This window comes from Gymnoscopelus braueri (genome assembly GCF_963280865.1).
Source record: "Gymnoscopelus braueri genome assembly, chromosome: 4".
In the NCBI taxonomy this organism is placed as follows: Eukaryota; Metazoa; Chordata; class Actinopteri; order Myctophiformes; family Myctophidae; genus Gymnoscopelus; species Gymnoscopelus braueri.
Genome location: NC_137605.1, coordinates 17,776,232 through 17,797,047, shown reverse-complemented (window position 1 = coordinate 17,797,047; position 20,816 = coordinate 17,776,232). Strand labels below are relative to the sequence as shown.

The window sequence follows — 20,816 nt, the reverse complement described above, 5'->3', positions numbered from 1 at the left end:
TTTCACTAAGAAGCAGGTTTAAGTGGGTAATACATGAAATGATATTTTCTGTGTGGTATGTTAAGTCAATATAACTATCACATCTACTCTTGCATTCAGAAATGTAGACCCATGGTGTTGGGTAAGACGCCTACTGGTTGACAATGTCAGTCAAATCATTTGAAGCAGACAGCACATTAGACACTTAACCGATAGCTTACTGATTGCTGGTAGCTTTCGTTTCTGTTCATCCCGGCACGACACTTTGCCTTGTTGCCTGCGAGGCGAGTGACATTGTGTGACACGTCTCTTTCACAGGGCCAGCAGGTCATGAGCAACACATGTACAGACGTGAGGTGATTGGGCTCGTCTGTGCAACGCCACAACACCAGCATATCGTTGCTGTCGGGTTACGGGTAGAAACCTTGCACTGTATGTCCATAATTTCAACTTTTTATGTTTTTCTTGTTAATTACCCTGCTTCATCATACTACAGCGTCACACAAAAGTAGCAAAAGTTTCTTGTAGATCGGCTATTTTTGAATTTCTTTTAAGTCACAGTGAAAGTCTGTCTATAAATATTGAAGCAATGAAAAGTATTGACAAGAGCTTATGACTAAATAATAACTACATTGGATCCATTCAAACACAGGCTATTTTTTCCCATTTCCTGACAAGTAACGGTTTTGGACGTACGAGATATCTGCCCGACAACAGTGATATTATAATCATGACGTTAATTGACGTAATTCTGCCAGCAGCCTGGGCTAGTAGCCCCGCTACCATTCACTCATAGACATGCTGTTAGTAACTGATTGTGAGTCAGAGGTTTTGTGTGATTTCCTAATTCCTACATGTCTTTTGCAGTGGTGACAGTAACTGAGTACATTTACTTGAGTAATGTACTTATTAGTAGCTGTTGTTGTTGTTGTTTTAGGTGTGACACTTGGTCATATGTTGCTCAACTCGTCACTGTAGTAGGACCTGACCATTGACCTCGTTGGGCGGCGCTTGGTTGTTTTGTTTTATTTGACGTTAACCACTTAAACCCTACTTGGCTGGTACCTCAGGGCTGTATGCTAGTTACTTTTCTGTTTTCGCTTTACACTAAATGCTATTGTCTCCTAAAGAGAGAGAGATATGGATAGAGAGAGAGAGAGAGAGAGAGAGAGAGCTTCTGTGTGTTTACGTGTCTGAGCAAAGGGAGCGAGAAAGCTTCCAGACAGAGGATGCACGGTGGAAAGCCAAAAACGAACGAAAGAGTGAGAGAGTGGAAGTGTAGAAGGAGAGGAGCGTATGCACGAGGGAGAGAGAGAGGGGGGGGGTGGTATGGATAGAGAGCAGGAGAGTACTGAAACAGCTGTAAAGTACATTGATTTGTCTCTCTCTCTCTCTCTCTCTCCCCCCACTTCCTGAAAAACTAATTAAAGTTTTGGCCTGGTTCAGTGATTACCCCACCGCTTGCAGAGAAGACCCTCTACCGCTGTAGGGTCTCTTACTCTGCTCCTCCTCCCTCTCATTCCCCAGATGCATGCCCCGCCACTTATTTACATAGCTACGGGCCTACGGGGGTTTACTATAGAATTACAATTAGCGAGCGTGGGGACTCCATTTCTTTTGGAACGACCAACGTGGCGGACTGTGTGTGCCTACTGCCTCAGGAAGTCAAGAGCACGGTCTCCACCGGCGTTGGCCGTTATACACTCCAGTAGGTGGATGAGGGTTTCAGTTGAAGTGGATAAATTGTCTCTAGTAGTATACTATCCTCGGTACGCTTTGCCCTGCGTCTCTGGGCCCTCTTTTCTGTCTTTCATGTTCTCAGGGTATCTCAGGAACCTTGTATGATTCACAGAGTTTTTAATGTGCTTTTCCCCCCCTCCATTTCCTTCATATTCACACATAAATGGTAAATTTATGTGCATTTATATAGCGCCTTTATCCAAAGCTCTTTACAATGTTGCATTACATTCACCCATTCACACACCGACGGTGTGCAAGGCACCAACCTGCTCATCGGGAGCAGTTTGGGGTTCAGTGTCTTGCTCAAGAACCTGCTTTTACTAAACGGCCACTTTCTACCTCCTGAGTTACTGCCGTCCCTCAACAAGTGCTGCTACTCTTTGGAACTACGCCAAGTTGCAACTTTTTTGACACCAGAGTTGATTTTGACAGCAAATTTTGATTTAGTTTTAGTCATAGTCTTTTGAATAAAATTCCATGTTGTTTTAGTCATATATTAGTTATCTGAAATGTTCTAGTTTTAGTTGACTAAATATCATAAGATTATAGTCGACTAAATCTACAGTTGATTTAGTTGACAAAAAAATGTGTTTTGGCGGTGCCTTCACTGCCTTGATGGCGTCGTAATGGCTGATTTTACACAGACGAATCTGCCAGTGCAAAAAAAAAATGCCCTCTGCGATTTGGGTCTGGCACCGCTCCATTGGGAATTCATTTCCTGCTCCAGAAGTCTGGGGTGACCAATCAGGGCCCAGTATTCAAATATGGGAGACTGTGATTGGTAGATGGTTGTAGGTCTAACCAATTGCGTCCAGAGCCATTGTTTTGATGCCGCCCCCTTGGGAAAAAAAACTTCCTCATAGAGGCACCAGACTCATATCCACGCAGTGATATAGTCTGGCTACGCGAGGCTAGAAAATAGCCGATCTACAAGCTCACAACGCGTCGCAGCGCGGCGCGTTGAGAGCTTGTAGATCGGCTATTTTCAGAGCGCAACGCCTAAGCGTAACCAAACATAAAATGACCTGTCTTTTAGTTCTACTGCATCTCAATTCTCCACTAGTTCCTCCCTAACATTTTCATCTAGTTTTTATTTGTTGACGAAATTGTCAATATATTTAGTCTTAGTTTTAGTCATCGTAGCTTAGTTTTTATTTGGTTTTTGTCAGTGAAAAAAGGTAGTTGACGAACATTCTTCGTCATAGTTTTAGTCGACGAAATCAACACTGGTTGACACGTGGTAAAATGTGCACAAAAAAAATTTCCCCCTCATTAACTCTTACTACACATGAGTCCTTCACTTGAGGTGAGGCGCGGTGAGGCCGTCCTATTTACTGACAACGTGCAATTTTCACACAAATGAATCCTGAATCGAGTTCCGTTTCTTCCCGTCCGCTCCGCAGGTCTGCTGCGATTGGAGGAGCTGGTGCGTCGCTTCCTCATCTCCAGGGAGACGCTGTCAATCAGGATGCTGGATGACAACCTGGACCCCACCCCTCTGCTCAAGGAGATCCGGGATGACAAAGTGGCGACCATCATTATCGACGCCAACGCCTCCGTCTCCTATCTCATCCTCAAGAAGGTCAGGGGTCAGCCGTCACCATGGGGGGTTGGGTTTTAATGGACAGCGGGGGGGGGGGGGGGGGGGGAGTCCACTCCCCTGTTTCTGTGCAGTGGTACTCAAACATTTCATGCCAAGGATCACCCAAACTGATATGTATTTGGTCGCGGTCTGAAAAGAGTTTGTGCCAGGGATCCCCCATAAGAGAAGATTTGAGTACATTCTGTCAAAAATTATTCACTCCAAAAATGTTTTAGAAACCAGCGAATCTGCGAGCTCTCGACACGTCGCATCGTGACCCGTCGTAAGCTTGCAAATAGGTGATAAGAAGCGGCTTGCTAGCTCTCATGCATTGAAGGAGGCATGAGCTCGGCTCTAGGCTCTCCCTAGGCTGGCAGAGGGAGTGTAGCGCCCAGGATTACTTAGACAATTGGCACTGGGTGAAAGAAATGGGTTACAAAATCGTGGGATAAAACATTTTAAAGAAAAGAAAAAAGAAGAAAAAAGAAAAAAAAGAAAAAAGCTTCCAAATCGGCTATTTTTGAATAGCCAAAGTATGAACAGGGTCGAAGTGATTAAACTGATTTTGATGTTATATATGATAACTTTCCTGGGGAACCCGTGGAACCTCCTCAAGGACCACCCAGGGGTCCCCGGACCTGACTTTAAGACCCCACACTGATTCAGTGTGGGAGACATGTGAAGGAGAGAGCCAGTTACTGTACATATGGGTACATGATGTGGGTGCATAGCCCGGAGGACTTAACTGCTTTAGCGTCAACGGCTTGTTGTGGAGAATATACTACGCTACGGCGCGCGGAGGAGAGTGAACCTATACTTCACTGTAACACAATAATGGGGGATAGCCTTGTTTATGTATTCTTGCCTATGGGCTCAGTCATAACTCATTCCTTGGCTAGAGGTTGTTTCAAGTAAAGTGGGTCGAGTCTACTCCACTTTGTATTTAGTGAATTCACGATGGATGGTCTACGCTACTGGAGGGAGTCGGTAAAATGGGAGTCGCTGGCAGAATTCGATCCGTGTCTCGTTAACCCATTAAGACCGGGAACGTATCTGTGTCACTTTTTGATTTGAGCTAAAAAAGCATCATTTTACAATTTGGCTATTCAAAAATAGCAGATCTACAAGCTCACGAGCTTGTAGATCTGCTATTTTTGAGAAATCGTGAAAATGTGTGGAAATCTTTGAGTATAATAATATGTTTTAAAGCGAACATGTTAACAACAATCTTTGCTTCTGGGGGTCCCTGGAACAAGATATTTTGAGATGGGGGGTCCGCGGCCAAATACATATAATTTCAGGGGTCCTTGACAATTATGAAAAAGTGTGAGAACCACTGACATAGCAACATACGTGTTTTTTTTAAACTGTTGGGATTTAGAAGACATTTTGTAGAATCGTCTTCAGGTCTTAATGGGTTAAAAGGGGCTTATTTTGCTTTTCTTTATCTTGTATAATATAATATATGTTATCACAATGTCAGATGTTCATATTATGTAGCTGTCGGGCAGAAACCTCCATATCTCCATTTTCTAACTTTTTGTTTTTAGTAAATTGATGTCCCTACTTGATCGTACTACAGCGTCACACAAAAGCATCAAAAGTAGCTGATACACAAAAGCTCCAAACGTTTTGAGCTTGTGCATCTGCTACTCTAAAAAGCATTATTTTACACTTTGGCTATTCAAAAATAGCAGATATACAAGCTCGTAGCGCGGCACTCGGTGCCGCGCTACGAGCTTGTAGATCTGCTATTTTTGAAAAATCGTGAAAATGTGTGCAAAATCTTTGAATATATATTGTTTTAAAGCGAACATTTTTAACTCATATCTTTGCTTCTCGGGGGTCCCTGGAACAAGATGGTGGTCCGCGACCAAACACATATCATTTTGGGGGTCCTTGACATGAAAAAGTTTGAGCACCACTGATATAGAAAACATACGTTTTCTTTCAGAATACTGTTGGGAATTAGAAGACATTTGTAGAATCGGCTTCAGGTCTTAATGGGTTAATCCTGAAAAGTAACGGTTTCCACCCCGACAGAGACAATATGTAAGCAAAGTTTCTGATGGTTCATTCCTGTGAGCTTCGAATGATAAAGTTATCCCTGTGAGCAAAAAGCTAAAAATTCAGACTGCTCTGAATGCTACAATAGGGGTCCAAGGTTTTTCTCTCCTTTCATAATGTGCTGACGTCAAACTGGTGATGGATTCCTTTATGTGGTCAACTGCTCTGCCCACGTATTGCCTGTACACGCTTCCTATCCAACCACAAAAGGAAGGAAACAAACATGGCTCGTCAGTGGTGGAAAGTAACTAAGTATATGTACTGTAGTATTTGTATTTTACTGGAGTATTTCCAATTTTCAATACTTTTACTTCACTACTCCACTACACATCAGAGGTAAATATTTTACTTATTAATTACAATTATTTGACAATTTCAGTTACTAGTTACATTGTGAATTTAAAGTAGAAAAACAAAAAACGAGCACTTCTCGGTCTGTATATAATGCAGTTTGCCGAAGATTCACAGTAAGAAAGCAATAGCCAGCACTCCGAAGTCCTCCTGGTACTTTTAATTCATGTGTGCACGGACAGACACCACAAACACGTATGCATTAACCACTTCAGCCAATCTGCAAGCTCACAACGCGTCGCCATGCGACGCGTTGTGAGCTTATAGATCTGCTATTTTCAAAAGATTTGTACACATTTTATACATTTGAAAACAAAAAAAAACATTGTGAGTATTTTTACTTTTGGTACTTTAAGTATATTTTGATGCCAACACTTTTATACTTTTACTCAAAGTACATTTTTAATACCAAACTTTTGCTTGAAATAGACTTAGATAGATTTCTATACTGCGGTATTGATACTTTTACTTACGTAAAAAATGTGAATACTTCTTCCACCACTGGGTTCAGGCAGAGGCTGAAACAAGGGGCTGCATAAAGCGCGAGTATATAAGATAAGTAAGTGAGGGTTTTTTCAACTGTGAATCACCCTCTTTAAAGGCAAAATGCGCATTCAGAATCGAAGGTCTTAGCCACTTGACCAACAATAAAAGCCGGTCAAGTGCTGGAAGCTATTGTCTCGAGTCTTCTATACGTGGATGTACAGTATATGCATCACTGTATCATAACAATGCGATGGCCTTTTTAATATTCTAACCTATGGTCTATAACTCCACACAAAGGCTATATGGTTTTGCTGCCCAAAGTCTTCCACATGCTATTATATGCAGGAGTTAGACTGCATATAATATACAGTATGTTCTGCACACAGTAATCTATTCAATGATTATTCACGTTATTCACCCCTGGGCTGGCATTTTCTTCTCCATGGGGCCCCCACGCATACAGCATGCAGCAGCATGCTGACCTGGGCTTTCAATGCGGTAGGCTACAGTCGTGGGAATGCAAAAAGCTATCCTTTCTGTATTGTACCCGATGGGTGAAAACTCAGGCTACATTAGTCAAGGGCAACGCGGGGCCTTATCGGACACCAAAAACATGTCTCGAAAATGTCCGGAGGCTACCAAGATTTGCGATTGTTTTTCTTAGAAATAACATCTATTTTTACATTCAGCGCCCGCGGAGTTCTTAAGGAGAGAGAAAGAGAGAGCAGTTTGTACCGGAGGGAGTCTGCAACAAGCAGTAACGATGACTTACAGTGTATAGTGGAACGTCACACGTGAGTGCGTGCGTGTGTGCGAGCACATGTGTGTGTGTGTGTGTGTGTGTGTGTGTGAGACACACAGACACACAAAAGAACATCTTCCTTCATTGGGGATGCGGTGCAGATGTTATAGGCTGTCCTGTACCAAAGGGCTGCGGGCTGTGGTGGAGCGGCAGCAACCTGCACTGTGTGAGTCAGTGTGAGGCTGCATATGGGGATGTGAGCGGCCGCACCGCACCGCACCACACCACACCTCACCTCACCGCACGCCCTCAGCCAAATGTCCCACCATTCTGCCTGATGACGGAAGGCTGTGATTAACGTATGTTCTCTCTCTTCCTCCCTCTCTCTCTCTTTCTCTATCTCTCCTCTGTCCTGCATTGTCCCCCAACTGTCTTTTTTGTTCTCTCTCTCTCTCTCTCTCTCTCTCTCCATCTATCACACACACACACACACACACACACACACACACACACACACACACACACACACACACACACACACACACACACACACACACACACACACACACACACACACACACACACACACACACACACACACACACACTATCGTTGTCCTTCTTTGCTTTCTCTCTCTCTCCCTCTCTTACTCCCCCCTCTCTCTCTCTCTCTCTCTCTCTCTCTGTTTAATGCATTCACACTTTCTCACCTCCTTCACTGACTTTCCTTCTCTCTTTCTCTCTCCCTTTGTCCTCCTCTCCTCTCTTTTGCCAATTCTTTCCATATCTCACATTCTCTCTCTCTCTCTCTCTCTCTCTCTCTCTCTCTCTCTCTCTCTCTCTCTCTCTCTCTCTCTCTCTCTCTCTCTCTCTCTCTCTCTCTCTCACCTTATCCTACAGGCATCAGAGCTGGGGATGACGTCAGCATTTTACAAGTACATCCTAACCACCATGGTAAGAGCACAACAGTCCTCTCCTCTCCTCTCCTCTCCTCTCCCCTCCTCTCCTCTCCTCTCCTCTCCTCTCCTCTCCTCTCCCGTCCTATTCTGACTTGCACTTCAAGTCTGCCCACTCACTATAGGCCTCTCTGTGAGCTCAGAAAACAAGAGGAAGTGATGCACATGCAGGCGTCATTTCAGAACAAAAAGTGACCACTTGAACCCTCTAGACTTAGTAAACTGAACCTGTACGTGGACCGCTTTTTTTCCCTGTCTACACCAAATGTCTTCCGCTAAAATTGCCAATCTACAAGCTCACAATGCGTTGGTCTATTATATAAACCCTATATACTGTATATATGTCCTTCTGGTACTTTTAATTCATATGTGCATGGACAGACACAGCAAACACTTCAACGCATTAACCACTTCAGCCAATCTATAAGCTCACAACACGTCTATATATATATAGGACTACATAAAAAGAACATGACAATTAAAAAAAGTGATTGCTTATAGTGACATGCTCAACATACGGACACCAGGTTGGAAGTGGCTAATGAATGTATGATTACAGGCAAGAAAACGCACTCAGAGCCGATCTATAAGTCGGATGAATCGTTCAGAGAACATTTGCATAAAAGTACAGTATTGTAGGGTAATGTGAACGCTAAGGGAGGGGCAGCCACCGTCCCCTGGGACCCAGACTGATGCCTCTGAAGGGATGTACAGTAGAGGGAAGGCGAGAGAGAGAGAGGTAGTGATGTACAGTAGAGGGAAGGCGAGAGAGAGAGAGAGAGATAGTGATGTACAGTAGAGGGAAGGCGAGAGAGAGAGAGAGGTGGTGAGAGAGGATGATGGAAGAGAAAGGAAAGGAGAAAGGAAGGGGAGCAAGATTTGAGCTAAAAAAAGCATTATTTTACACTTTGGCTATTCAAAAATAGCAGATCTACAAGCTCATAGCGCAGCACCGAGTGCCGCGCTATGAGCTTGTAGATCTGCTATTTTAGAAAAATTCGGGCAAATCTTTGAATATATATATTTTTTTAAAGCGAAAATGTTTTAACTCAAATCTTTGCTTCTGGGGGGTCCCTGGAACAAAATATTTTGAGATGGGGGTCCGCGGCCAAATACATATCATTTTGGGGGTCCTTGACATGAAAAGATTTGAGAACCACCAATCGTACAGTAGAGGGAAGGCGAGAGAGAGAGGTGGTGAGAAAAAGGATGATGGAAGAGAAAGGAAAGGAGAAAGGAAGGGGAGCAAGAACAGAGCGAGAGGGAGAGGTGCAGGACGGTATAAAAGGGCAGTGGTAGACAGTAACTAAGTACATTTACGTGAGTACTGTACTTAAGTACATTTTTGGGGATTATTTTTCTGTTTTTTTGCAAGCTCATGACTTTCACCCTGCTATGTTTCAAATAGAAATATTGTACTTTTGACTCCACTACATTTCTAGTCACATAAATATGTTATGCATGAACCACTTCACTGAAAATAGCCGATCTACAAGCTCGCAACTCGCTGTGAGCTTGTGGATATGCTATTTTTTTGTAGATGTGCTATTATGTTCTATTTTCTTTCTTCTTTTTTTTTACATTTTTAAATTTCAATACAGAGATGCATTGATACAACACATTGCGTGCCCATCGTGTAGTTCTACGCGAACCTAAATAATTGCGCAGCGTGCCAGTTGCGTAGTTCTACGCGAAGTGGTCTTTTTTTTCTTCTTTTTTTTCTCGCAGTGACACATTTAATTGTAGGCCTCCCTCGCAGTGACACATTTCATTGTAGCACACCGGAAATGTCAATCGAAGATTTTCGTTCCCATCCGCCGCCGCTCTAAAGCTTCCCCTAATCCGCCATTATCTCCGGTGTTTTTTTTCTCCGCGCTGAACGCTGTTTAATAGAAACTGCGACTACTGCAAAATGGACGATCGCCGATTGAAAATTTCTTCTCTGGGCCACTCACACAGCTACCCTGTGTGTCTACAAACAGTTGAACGCGCGATCTTAAGGTATTTAGCGAGGTCTGTGGCGAGGTGAAAAAACAAAAAAACAACAATAAATCGCTGGCACTGGTGAGTACATTATGATATTAAACTCTGGCGTGGAATGTGTTAAAAGGAAAATTTACTTTCCGGTAGTAATTTGTACTTTTGAGTATTTACTTGAGTTTTTGTCCACCACTGTAAAAGGATACAGGAGGGAAAGAAAGAGAGAGGGACAGAGATTGATTTATTGATTGATTGATTGACTATTTTTAAACCTACAGGCAGTACAACAAGATAAACACACGCCAAATGGACACAAAAACGCCAGAGGCCTGATTCCACTGTAGTCCATTCGTGGGCTACACTGGACAAAAACAAAACAAAACAGTGCAACAAAACCAACAATATAGAAAAACTAAATATACAGATATAATTCATGCGAGATAGCGAGAGAGAGAGAGGGTGTGAGAGCGAGAGAGAGAGAGAGAGTACGATGTAAGGAATGATGGCACAAGGCTGTGTTAGTGGACGAGTAGGGAAAGATAAAGTGAATAAATGGGAGGTTGTGTGAGGTGAAGGCGACCGCAGACATTATCTGTCTCTTTTCTCTTTATTCTTAGTTTCTTTCGCCGCTGTCGGCCGGCCTCTGTCGCTGCTTTTTCCGCTGTTTTCATCTGCCTTCTTTGTGACACTCTCCTTTCCTTAGTACCAGGTATATTTATTTACTCAAGTACTGTACTTAAGTACAATTTTTTATGAGGGGCCGTTTAGGCCAAAAATAATGAAACACTTTCACACACGCTAACGAGACAGTCTTATACTTACTACTGAAATGCTTTTACATTCAATTTTGAGACACTTTCACACACACTGATGAGACACTCTTACATATACTACTGAAATGCTATACGTTCAGTATTGAAACACTTGCACACTCACTACTGAAACACTCTCACATACATACATACTTTGTAAATAGATGCACGTTCATATATGAAACTTTATACATACTCATCTGAACACTTACGCATACATATGAGAAACACATACACATACATATATACTTCTGTGCCATATACACATGCATACGAAATGCTTGCACGCATACAAGTTAAACATTTATACATTTATATCTGAAACACTCACACATACACATATGAAAAGGCTGCATGTATATCGCTGAACACTTGTACATTTACAACTGAATTTCTTGTATATTATTACAAACTAAAATGAAAACTTTAGATGCATGTGCAAGCCTTTCACATGTATTCATACGAGTCATTTCAGTAGTATGTATAAATAAATTCAATAATATATATACACATAATTTCAGTGATATGTATAAGTGAGTTCAGTTCAGTATAATGTATAAAAGAGTTTCACATGTATTCATACAAGTGATCTAAGTAGTATGTATAAATGATTTCAATAGTGTATATATACACCATTTTTAAAGCATGTACAGATCATTTCACATGTATTCATACAAGTAATATCAGTGATGTATATAAGTAATTTTGATAGTATATATAAATCATTACAATAGCATATAGATCATTTAACTATAATGTATATAATTTCACATGTATGCATACAAGAAATCTCAGTAGCATACGGAAGTGGTTTCAGTAACACCGGAAGACACAGGCAGGTGCGCGGGCACACCAGGAAGAAACTTCCAGAGAGAAGGAGAAGATAAGAAGGAGAAGACAAAGGCAGCATGGAGGGGAACGGAGACCCACTTTAATTAATTTGATATCGAATACTAATATATCACCTACGCAGCAGTGTAAGGTCCTTACACACTGGGGCGAATTCTTCATGCAAATAAAAAAGTTTTTTTTCGCCTGTTTTTTAAAACCTTATAAAGTCAATGCAAGCTTCCACATCAAAGACGAAATTTCGCGGAGCGAAAATGTGTCTTTTATTTATTCGGACAGCAGTCATATTTTGTGGAAATGCTGGTGACTGCTACTCTGACCAATCAAAATGCATTTATGTAGGCCTATTCATTTTATTAAACAATCTAGTATAGGCCATCCCATTGGATGAGCGCACTGGTGCTCAAAATGGGGTCCGGGGAGTGGGGACCCCCAGGGGTGATGCGCGGGTCAGTTTTTTTTCATAACCCGCCCCGCCACGGAGCACAAGTTCAACAAAACAATATATAAATCAACGGCCCGAGAGAGAGAGAGAGCGAGCGAGCGAGCGAGAGAGAGAGAGCGTGCGCGATCGAAAGAGAGAGAGAGAGAGAGAGAGAGAGAGAGAGAGAGAGAGAGAGAGAGAGAGAGAGACCCCCTCGCATCACTACCAGGGTCCTTGGGACTCGGGAGTGTTCTGGGGGTCCCCAGCAGTATAAACACTTTAACCATTACATATATAGCCTATATCAGCTATTTGAAAATATCCAATCTACAAGCTCACAATGCAATGCATTGTGAGCTTGTAGATCTGCTATTTTCAAAAATATTTGACAAATTGTGAAAAACACCATAAATATTATATGGTGGTCCCTGGCACTAACCTCGTGGTTGGACTGGACATGGATACAGTCAGTGGAGAAAAAAAAGTACTCACATTTTTACTTTAAGTATCAATACTGCAATGTAGAAATACTCTGTTACAAAGTAACAGTTAAGTATAAAGTCCGGAATAAAAAATGTACTTGAGTAAAAGTAGCCTACAAAAAATTAAATAGGCCTACCAAAAGTAGAAAGTAGGCTACTCATTATGCAGAATGTCCCATTTCACAAGTTTTCTGTATGACATATACAAATCTTTTGAAAATAGCAGATCTACAGATCTGTGAGCTTGTAGATCTGCTATTTTCAAATTGTCGAAATGTATGATGATACAGACTTGGGCTGGATATAGACCAATCGACAGTGTAAAGTAACTAAGTACATTTACTCAAGAACCGCCTGCCGCTCCAAGCCGCTCCGGCCGGGGCCACGAACCATACGTTGCACAGACTGACACAAAGAGAACCATAAGTGCGTAGCTCTCCGATCAAAACTTCATAAAAATGTCTCCGTAGGCTAATCCACACGAGTTTACTAGACTTTTGACCAATCAAAATGTATCTATGAATTAATTGTATTAAACACGCGTCGCTAGGCCATCCCATCCAACTCCTGTTGAAGATGCGCGCATCGGTGCTCACAGTGGGGTCCGGGGACCCCCCTGGGGGGTGATGCGTGGTCAGGTTTTTTTTTTCTTCATTTATAGACAGACAGACAGAGACAGACAGACAGACAGACAGACAGACAGACAGAGACCCGCCCGTCCCGCGCTGCCGCGCATCACTACCAGGGGGGTCCTTGGAAGTGTTCTGGGGGTCCCCAGCAGTTTAACCACTTCAACCCATATAGCCTATACATCAGCTATTTGGGGTCAGTGCGGACCCGTTCGGTGCCCCCCGGGACGGTTTTGTCAACGGGGGGTTTTGTGTTGCCCTCAGAATCTTTTTGGTGCCACTATAGCATTAATCTTTTATTTTTATTTATTGTATATCTGCTATTTTTGAATAGCCAACATATACAATATGGATAAAGGGTTGAAAATGTATTAAAACCTTTTGCTGGGGACCCCCTCAAGGACCACTGGTTGAGAACCACTGATTTAAAGGAAATGGCTGTAATGACAATGCAGGGGCAGTTCTATAACTTATCCATTAATTTAGATGAAATAGAGTAGAGCAGGGGGCTTCAACAGGGGGTCCTCAGAGTTACTACAGGGGGTCCGCCAAATCATTGTGTGATATGATTTTTTTTTTTTTACATTAACCACTTGAACCCTAGCAGCCGAAAATAGCATATCTACAAGCGTCACGTTTCAACTGCGCGGACGGTGTTACACGCAAACGTGTTACCTAAAGAATTCGGTCTGAGCATGCGCAAAATGGCGGCTCCCGTGGATTATTATTGATATTTGTATCGTCTTTCTAAGACCATTTCTAAGTGGATTTTATTGTTTATAAAGTAGGATAAAGTAGGACGTGGTCATGCAAAATGGTGGTGTCCCGTGGATTTGTAAAATATTCGCGGTAAAAAAATATTTTACCGCGAATTATTTATATATTTTTCTGGAGGAAGTTTCTTCCTGGTGTGCGCGCGCACCTGCCTGTGCCTTCCGGTGTTACTGAAACCACTTCCGTATGCTACTGAGATTTCTTGTATGCATACATGTGAAACTATATACATTATAGTTAAATGATCTATATGCTATTGTAATGATTTATATATACTATCAAAATTACTTATATACATCACTGATATTACTTGTATGAATACATGTGAAATGATCTGTACATGCTTTAAAAATGGTGTATATATACACTATTGAAATCATTTATACATACTACTTAGATCACTTGTATGAATACATGTGAAACTCTTTTATACATTATACTGAACTCACTTATACATATCACTGAAATTATGTGTATATATATTATTGAATTTATTTATACATACTACTGAAATGACTCGTATGAATACATGTGAAAGGCTTGCACATGCATCTAAAGTTTTCATTTTAGTTTGTAATAATATACAAGAAATTCAGTTGTAAATGTACAAGTGTTCAGCGATATACATGCAGCCTTTTCGTGTATGTGTGAGTGTTTCAGATATAAATGTATAAATGTTTATGCGTGCAAGCATTTCGTATGCATGTGTATATGGCACAGAAGTATATATGTATGTGTATGTGTTTCTCATATGTATGCGTAAGTGTTCAGATGAGTATGTATAAAGTTTCATATATGAACGTGCATCTATTTACAAAGTATGTATGTATGTGAGAGTGTTTCAGTAGTGAGTGTGCAAGTGTTTCAATACTGAACGTATAGCATTTCAGTAGTATATGTAAGAGTGTCTCATCAGTGTGTGTGAAAGTGTCTCAAAATTGAATGTAAAAGCATTTCAGTAGTAAGTATAAGACTGTCTCGTTAGCGTGTGTGAAAGTGTTTCATTATTTTTGGCCTAAACGGCCCCTCATAATTTTTAGATACTTTTACTTTACTTGAGTATGTGAAGATGTGAAGTATCTGAGAAGACACGTAATAGTGTTCTTCCCACATATCTACAACAAGGCACCACAGGTTGTTTGGACCGGTCTCAGTGACAAAAGTCACTTTCTCTCGGTCGCGAGAGAAAGGCAGTCTAAAGAGAGAAAGGCAATCTAAAGAGAGAAAGGCAGTCTAAAGAGAGAAAGGCAGTCTAAAGAGAGAAAGGCAGTCTAAAGAGAGAAAGGCGGTCCGAAGAGAGAAAGGCAGTCTAAAGAGAGAAAGGCAGTCTACAGAGAGAAAGGCAGTCTAAAGAGAGAAAGGCGGTCCGAAGAGAGAAAGGCAGTCTAAAGAGAGAAAGGCAGTCTACAGAGAGAAACAAATTGACCCTGGTTTATCTTGTAGTCTGAGGCTGAGCCCACCTTAATATATAATACAGGGTTCAAGTGGTTTTAAAGTAATGGTGGTTTCATTGTGACCTTTGACCTTCTTGCGTTCCCAGGACTTCCCCCTGTTGAGGCTGGACGACATAGTGGACGAGCACTCGAACATCGTGGGCTTCTCCATGTTCAACACCACCCATCCCTTCTACCTGGAGTTCATCCGCAGCCTCAACCTGTCCTGGAGGGAGGGCTGTGACCTCACCTACCCCGGCCCCGCGGTCAGTACGCTCCCCTATACGCACACACACATTTTTGTGTTACTCTACTATTCTAAAACAGCAATTTGATGAATGCCATTTTTTGAATGTTTTGCCATTTTTAACCCTCACCGGAAAATAGCCGATCTATAAGCTATTTTCTTTACCTCTAAATGCTTAATCCTAACCCTAACCTCAACGTTTCCCTAATTGTGAGTAGCCTCGTTCCCAGCCTTACTCATCTGCGAAGAGAAAAGCCTGGTCAAGACCTAATGCAGAGAGTGTCTATAGGGGCGGGACTTCCGACGTACCTATTTCCCCCGGAAACGATCTTTTTCGACCAATCACTCGTTTCAGTCACGGAGAATGTTAACAGATTTGTAAAGTACACTTGTAAACGTCATTTCCTTGGGCGGTACTTCCGCCAAATTCCGGTACTTCCGTTTAGACACTCAACCGGTCTTGCACAGCGTGAATTGTGAGCCATAAAGACAACCAGTGAGCACCTCACAATATAGTTCTCAAATTGTACCATAATTGTGGGGATGTTTGGCTCTCATAAGTACTGTATACAGTAGTAATTCATGTACACGCACGCATTCACGCACGCATTCACACACGCATTCACGCACACACGCACGCACGCACACACGCAAACACACACGCACGCACGCACGCACGCACGCACAGATACAGACACACGCACACACACACGCAAGCTTATATACTTGCACATTCGCATTCATATGCTTGCACGTTCATGAATCTGTCAATTTCACTTACACATGAATGCAGAATTGCATGCATGTTCGCCATGCATTCCTTTGTGCACGCTCAGGCACATACACAACAGTGTTGGGTAACGTGCGTTAGTAACGTAACGCCGTTACGTAATATATTACCGAATTGCGGTAACGGGTAATGTAACGTATTACTACAAGGAGAAGCTGTAATATATTATTAAAATGACACTACGTTACTACGTTACTTTGTGCGTTACCCACCAAAGTGAAGGTGGTTTTTTTCATCCACCCACAAAGCCGCAGCATCTAGCCTAGTAAAGGTATTAAATTGATTGTTAGTGGCTGGCAGCGCAGTGTGCACATCTAATCGCAAAAACCCGACGCTTATTTTGTCTTGATCAACAGCAATACACAAAATACAGCAAAATCCCCAAATTCCTAATATCCAGTACAGTAAGCAATAGAAATTAACTGCAACAAATTCAAAGTTATATGCTATCAATATCACACAAAAGTAGAGAGAAGCTGTGATCTCACCTCACAAACAAATGGACAAGAAATAATCCTTTTGCAAACAACATCCATGTTCTGTTCGTTTGTCAACAATGATCTAAAAAGAAAGTTTATTTCAGCAGCTAGAATCTGACCGTTTTTGCTGCGCAGGCCAGTCCTCGTTTAAGTTAATTGCTTTCAGCTGTTGTTCTGCTGTGCGCAACACAGCATATCTCCGCCAGGCCAGGTTTACCTACCCAGGCCATGAAATTCATAGGCAGTCATATTAGCCAATTAGAATGAAATCTGCTAAAACTGACTCATATACTGATACAGAACCATATATAGGCTATATATTGTCGCTGTCGGATGGAAACCTTGTATGTTCTTTTTATTATTATTATTTTAAAACAATTTAAATTTGTGAAAATAGCCTAATCTCTAATCTGTGAATCTAATGTGATTCATGTGACCGCTACTTCAGTCAGTGAAGAAAGACCAGGGCTGAAAGTGACATTGAGACCAGTATAACTTTGTACAAATATTGGTAATTTGCCAACACATTATTTTGTGAAATAAATGGGTATATTTCACAGATAGTTATTCTTGTACTATATTAAAATAAAATCATCCTTAACCTTCAAGTTCAATTCTTTCCGTGGACTTAATTCTTTTTATGGCCTTCCTGCCCTGGCATTTGGCCTTTGTGCCCTAAAAAAAATGGCAACACCAAAGGCCAAGTGGCCTTGCCCCTAAAATGACGAAATTCCAGGCCTGTTTACAAGTTAGTTTGTAGATTTGGATTATTATTACAGAACATACATTAACCGCTTCAGCCCTACATTTCAGCCATTTGAAAATAGCAGATCTACAAGCACTTTCATTTGCATTCTGCTCATGCAGTCCTTGTTCTGTGGACTTTAATTTAAAAAAAAGGTATAGAAAGAGGCTTGTGTCTTGTCATGTCATTATAGGCTACATAGAAGGTATATGTCTATTTATGAATTGATTAATTTAAGTAAATAAATTGATTCATTAATGTAATTTATAATCCTATCTTATAATTAAAATGTTTGCCCATCTCTGTGCCCCACTTTTTTTTTTGTGGGCTAATAATAATGATACAAAATCAAGATTATTTAATTGTTCAATTTTAGCTTTTTTTTTTAAGTAACTAAAAAGTAATATGTAATATTAATATATTACTGTTGCTCAGACAGTAATATGTAACGAAATGTATTACTTTAAAAGGAAGGTAATAAGTAATAGTAATATATTACTGCCCAACACTGCTACACAATGGACACATGACATGCATTATACACAGTCACAGATTGTTGCTATTTTTTATCCTAAGCCTAAAGCATTAAATAGCTGATCTACAAGCTCACACCAGGTCGCACCTGGCATGGCATAATTAGTGTGGTTGCCCGAATGGGCAACCAGACTATAGTACTCTACCGACTTTATTATTATAGATAAACTTTTTTCATATTCGCTATTTCTCCCACAGTTAATTGTTCCCAATTTCGTGCCATATGTCAAAATGACCGGCTTCACCGGGAATAGACTGCTTGTACTTTGCTAAGAGATTGGTTACATAGTTTAATTGATATTGATTTATTAGTGCATTAAATTTCCCCATCCACTTTAATGGGAAAATGAAAAAACTCCCATTCAAGTATTTTTTCTCGTAAACCGTAAGGGCTACAGTTACAAGACTTGGAGGGGAGGTTAATAAATTATTGCAAAATTATTATAAAAAGAATCACACCAGTCGGCCACATGGTGGCGCTATAACAGCCCACTTTACCTTTTGGCCTATAACGCTTGAACCGTAGGTCGTAGAATAAAAAGATATTTTCCCCTGGATTCCTTGGGTCATGACGCAACTCCCCATATAGGCCACGCCCATTTCCGTCTGGATCGATTTTCCGCCATTTTGAAATTTCTTCAAAACACACTTTTATCTCCTCCTACAGATTTTGTCCAAATCTCACAAAAATTGGTACACATGATTTATGGACCCATGCGATAAACATATCCAAGCGGAATTTTGATACTCTATACTGTTTGGCCTTAATTGGATTCCAAAGTTAGCGGGAGGGGCCCGTTTTACAAAAAATGCCTAAAAACGCGAACGAAACGTCCAGTCAATCCCAATTTTTAATCACATGTCGAGGATGGTTTACTCAACAAATCCCCAAAAGCATTTCCACTTTGACCCATAGGGGGCACCACAAATGCGCAAAATGTAACCGTTTGACACAAAAACGTGATTTTTGGGGGGATCAGTTCTCTCAAAAAGAAAAGCAAGTGATCTCAGGAGTGGGCCTGTTTCTTTAGTGGAAGGGGCCTATTTCCTCAAATCAGAACGGCACGCGTCACGAACTCGGGATCCGATCGGCACCAAATTCGAATCGCACGTCGCGCGGCCTCCGACGGTAATCCTCCCGGCGTAATCCTCACGTCCCGGCGGCCGCCCGCGACCGGCGTCGGCGCAACCACACTTTGCAATTTCCCAGAATTGCGACGCGTCTAGTTACAGTATGTTGTGAGCTTGTAGATCAGCTCAAAATATGTTTTTGACGGGGGGTCCGCAGCCAAATACGTATCATTTTGGGGGTCCTTGACATAAAAAAGTTTGAGAATCACTGCTCTAACTAACCCCAACCCCCAACCTGAATCTCAATCCTAATTGCAAGCCAAATCTTTTTTTAATCATAAAACAACCATTTCTCTTGTGGTGGTGGTGGTCCTCACAATTGTCTATGTCTCAAACTCTATATACTTGTGGGGACGTTTGGCCCTCACCAGCACCCTCCCCGCCAGAGAGTGATGTTAAAGCCTTGTTTACTCGCCAGACAGCAGCGTTTAGCACATAATGTCTAATTACATAATTTCCACCATCAGTAATTTCATTTTGCAGCTAAGTAGATTCAGACCAGGCGTTTGGCGTGAACTTAATGTGTATTGATGTTCTCTTTCTCTGTTTCCCCACATCTCTTCCCCCCCCCTCTCTCTCTCTCTCTCTCTCCCCTCCACTTCTCCTTATCCCTTTGTTCCTTCCCTCTAATCACACTTTACCCTCTTCCGCACCCCCCCCCAAACAGTTAATTTTCATTCTTCCCCTACACTCCTCTCATCCCTCCTCCGCTCTCTCTCCCCTCTTCTTCTTTTCTCACATCGCTACGTGCTGAGAGCTTGTAGATCGGCTATTTTTGTTACTTTTGTATGTTACTGTGGTATGACGGGGTATAGGGCGTTAATATACCAAAAAAACTACAAAAGTTGAAATATGGAGATACAAGGTTTCTGCCCGACAGCAACCATATACTGTATATAAGTACAGGCGGTACATGCATGTATTATAATAGAGATATATAGAAAATGAGTATTCCATAGGAATTATACAACTATGAGATCCGTAGTTGAGAAGGGGCAAGGGTAAATACGTTTATACTTCTTCCTACTCCTTTTTGATGTGCTAAGTATGACATTTTCATTGTTTTATATTGTGGCTTTTTCTTTTTTTTACATATAATATGTTTTGCAGTGGTGTAAAGTACATTTACCCAAGTACTGTACTTAAGTACAATTTTGACGTATTTTTACTTTACTTGAGTATTTCCAGTTTTCAGTACTTTTACTTCTACTCCACTACATCTCAGAGGCAAATATAGTACTTTTACTCCACAATTATTTGACAACTTTAGTTACTTTTCAGATATAAATTATGATATTATTTTATACATAGGCTATTTGAAAATAGCAGATCTACAAGCTCACAACGTGTCGCGATGCGACGCATTGTGAGCTTGTAGATCTGCTATTTTCAAACTTTTGGTACTTTTTGATGCCAATACTTTTCTACTTTTACTCAAGTAACATTTTGAACAGGCCTTTGACTTGTAACAGAGTATTTCTACATTGCAGTATTGATACTTTTGACTTAAAGTTGTACAATGCAGAATCACAAATAACGATTTTTAGCAACCTCTGCTGGTCACTACCGTCACTGCATACAATTTCCCTAGTCCTCGATTACCCA

General features: G+C 41.3%; 1 protein-coding gene across 2 annotated transcripts in view; it reads left to right on the top strand.

Annotated features, from left to right (window-relative positions):
- The window catches only part of grik5 (glutamate receptor, ionotropic, kainate 5), a gene marked incomplete at its 3' end in the record, with an annotated part of 124,014 nt that overhangs the window by 32,271 nt on the left and 70,927 nt on the right, over positions 1 to 20,816 (top strand). For both annotated transcript variants that reach the window (XM_080425631.1, XM_080425630.1), the window contains exons 5-7: positions 3,123 to 3,301; positions 7,847 to 7,900; positions 15,393 to 15,551. In XM_080425631.1, coding sequence (XP_080281757.1) covers positions 3,123 to 3,301; positions 7,847 to 7,900; positions 15,393 to 15,551 — 392 coding nt within the window. The remainder of the gene's footprint in view (positions 1 to 3,122; positions 3,302 to 7,846; positions 7,901 to 15,392; positions 15,552 to 20,816) is intronic.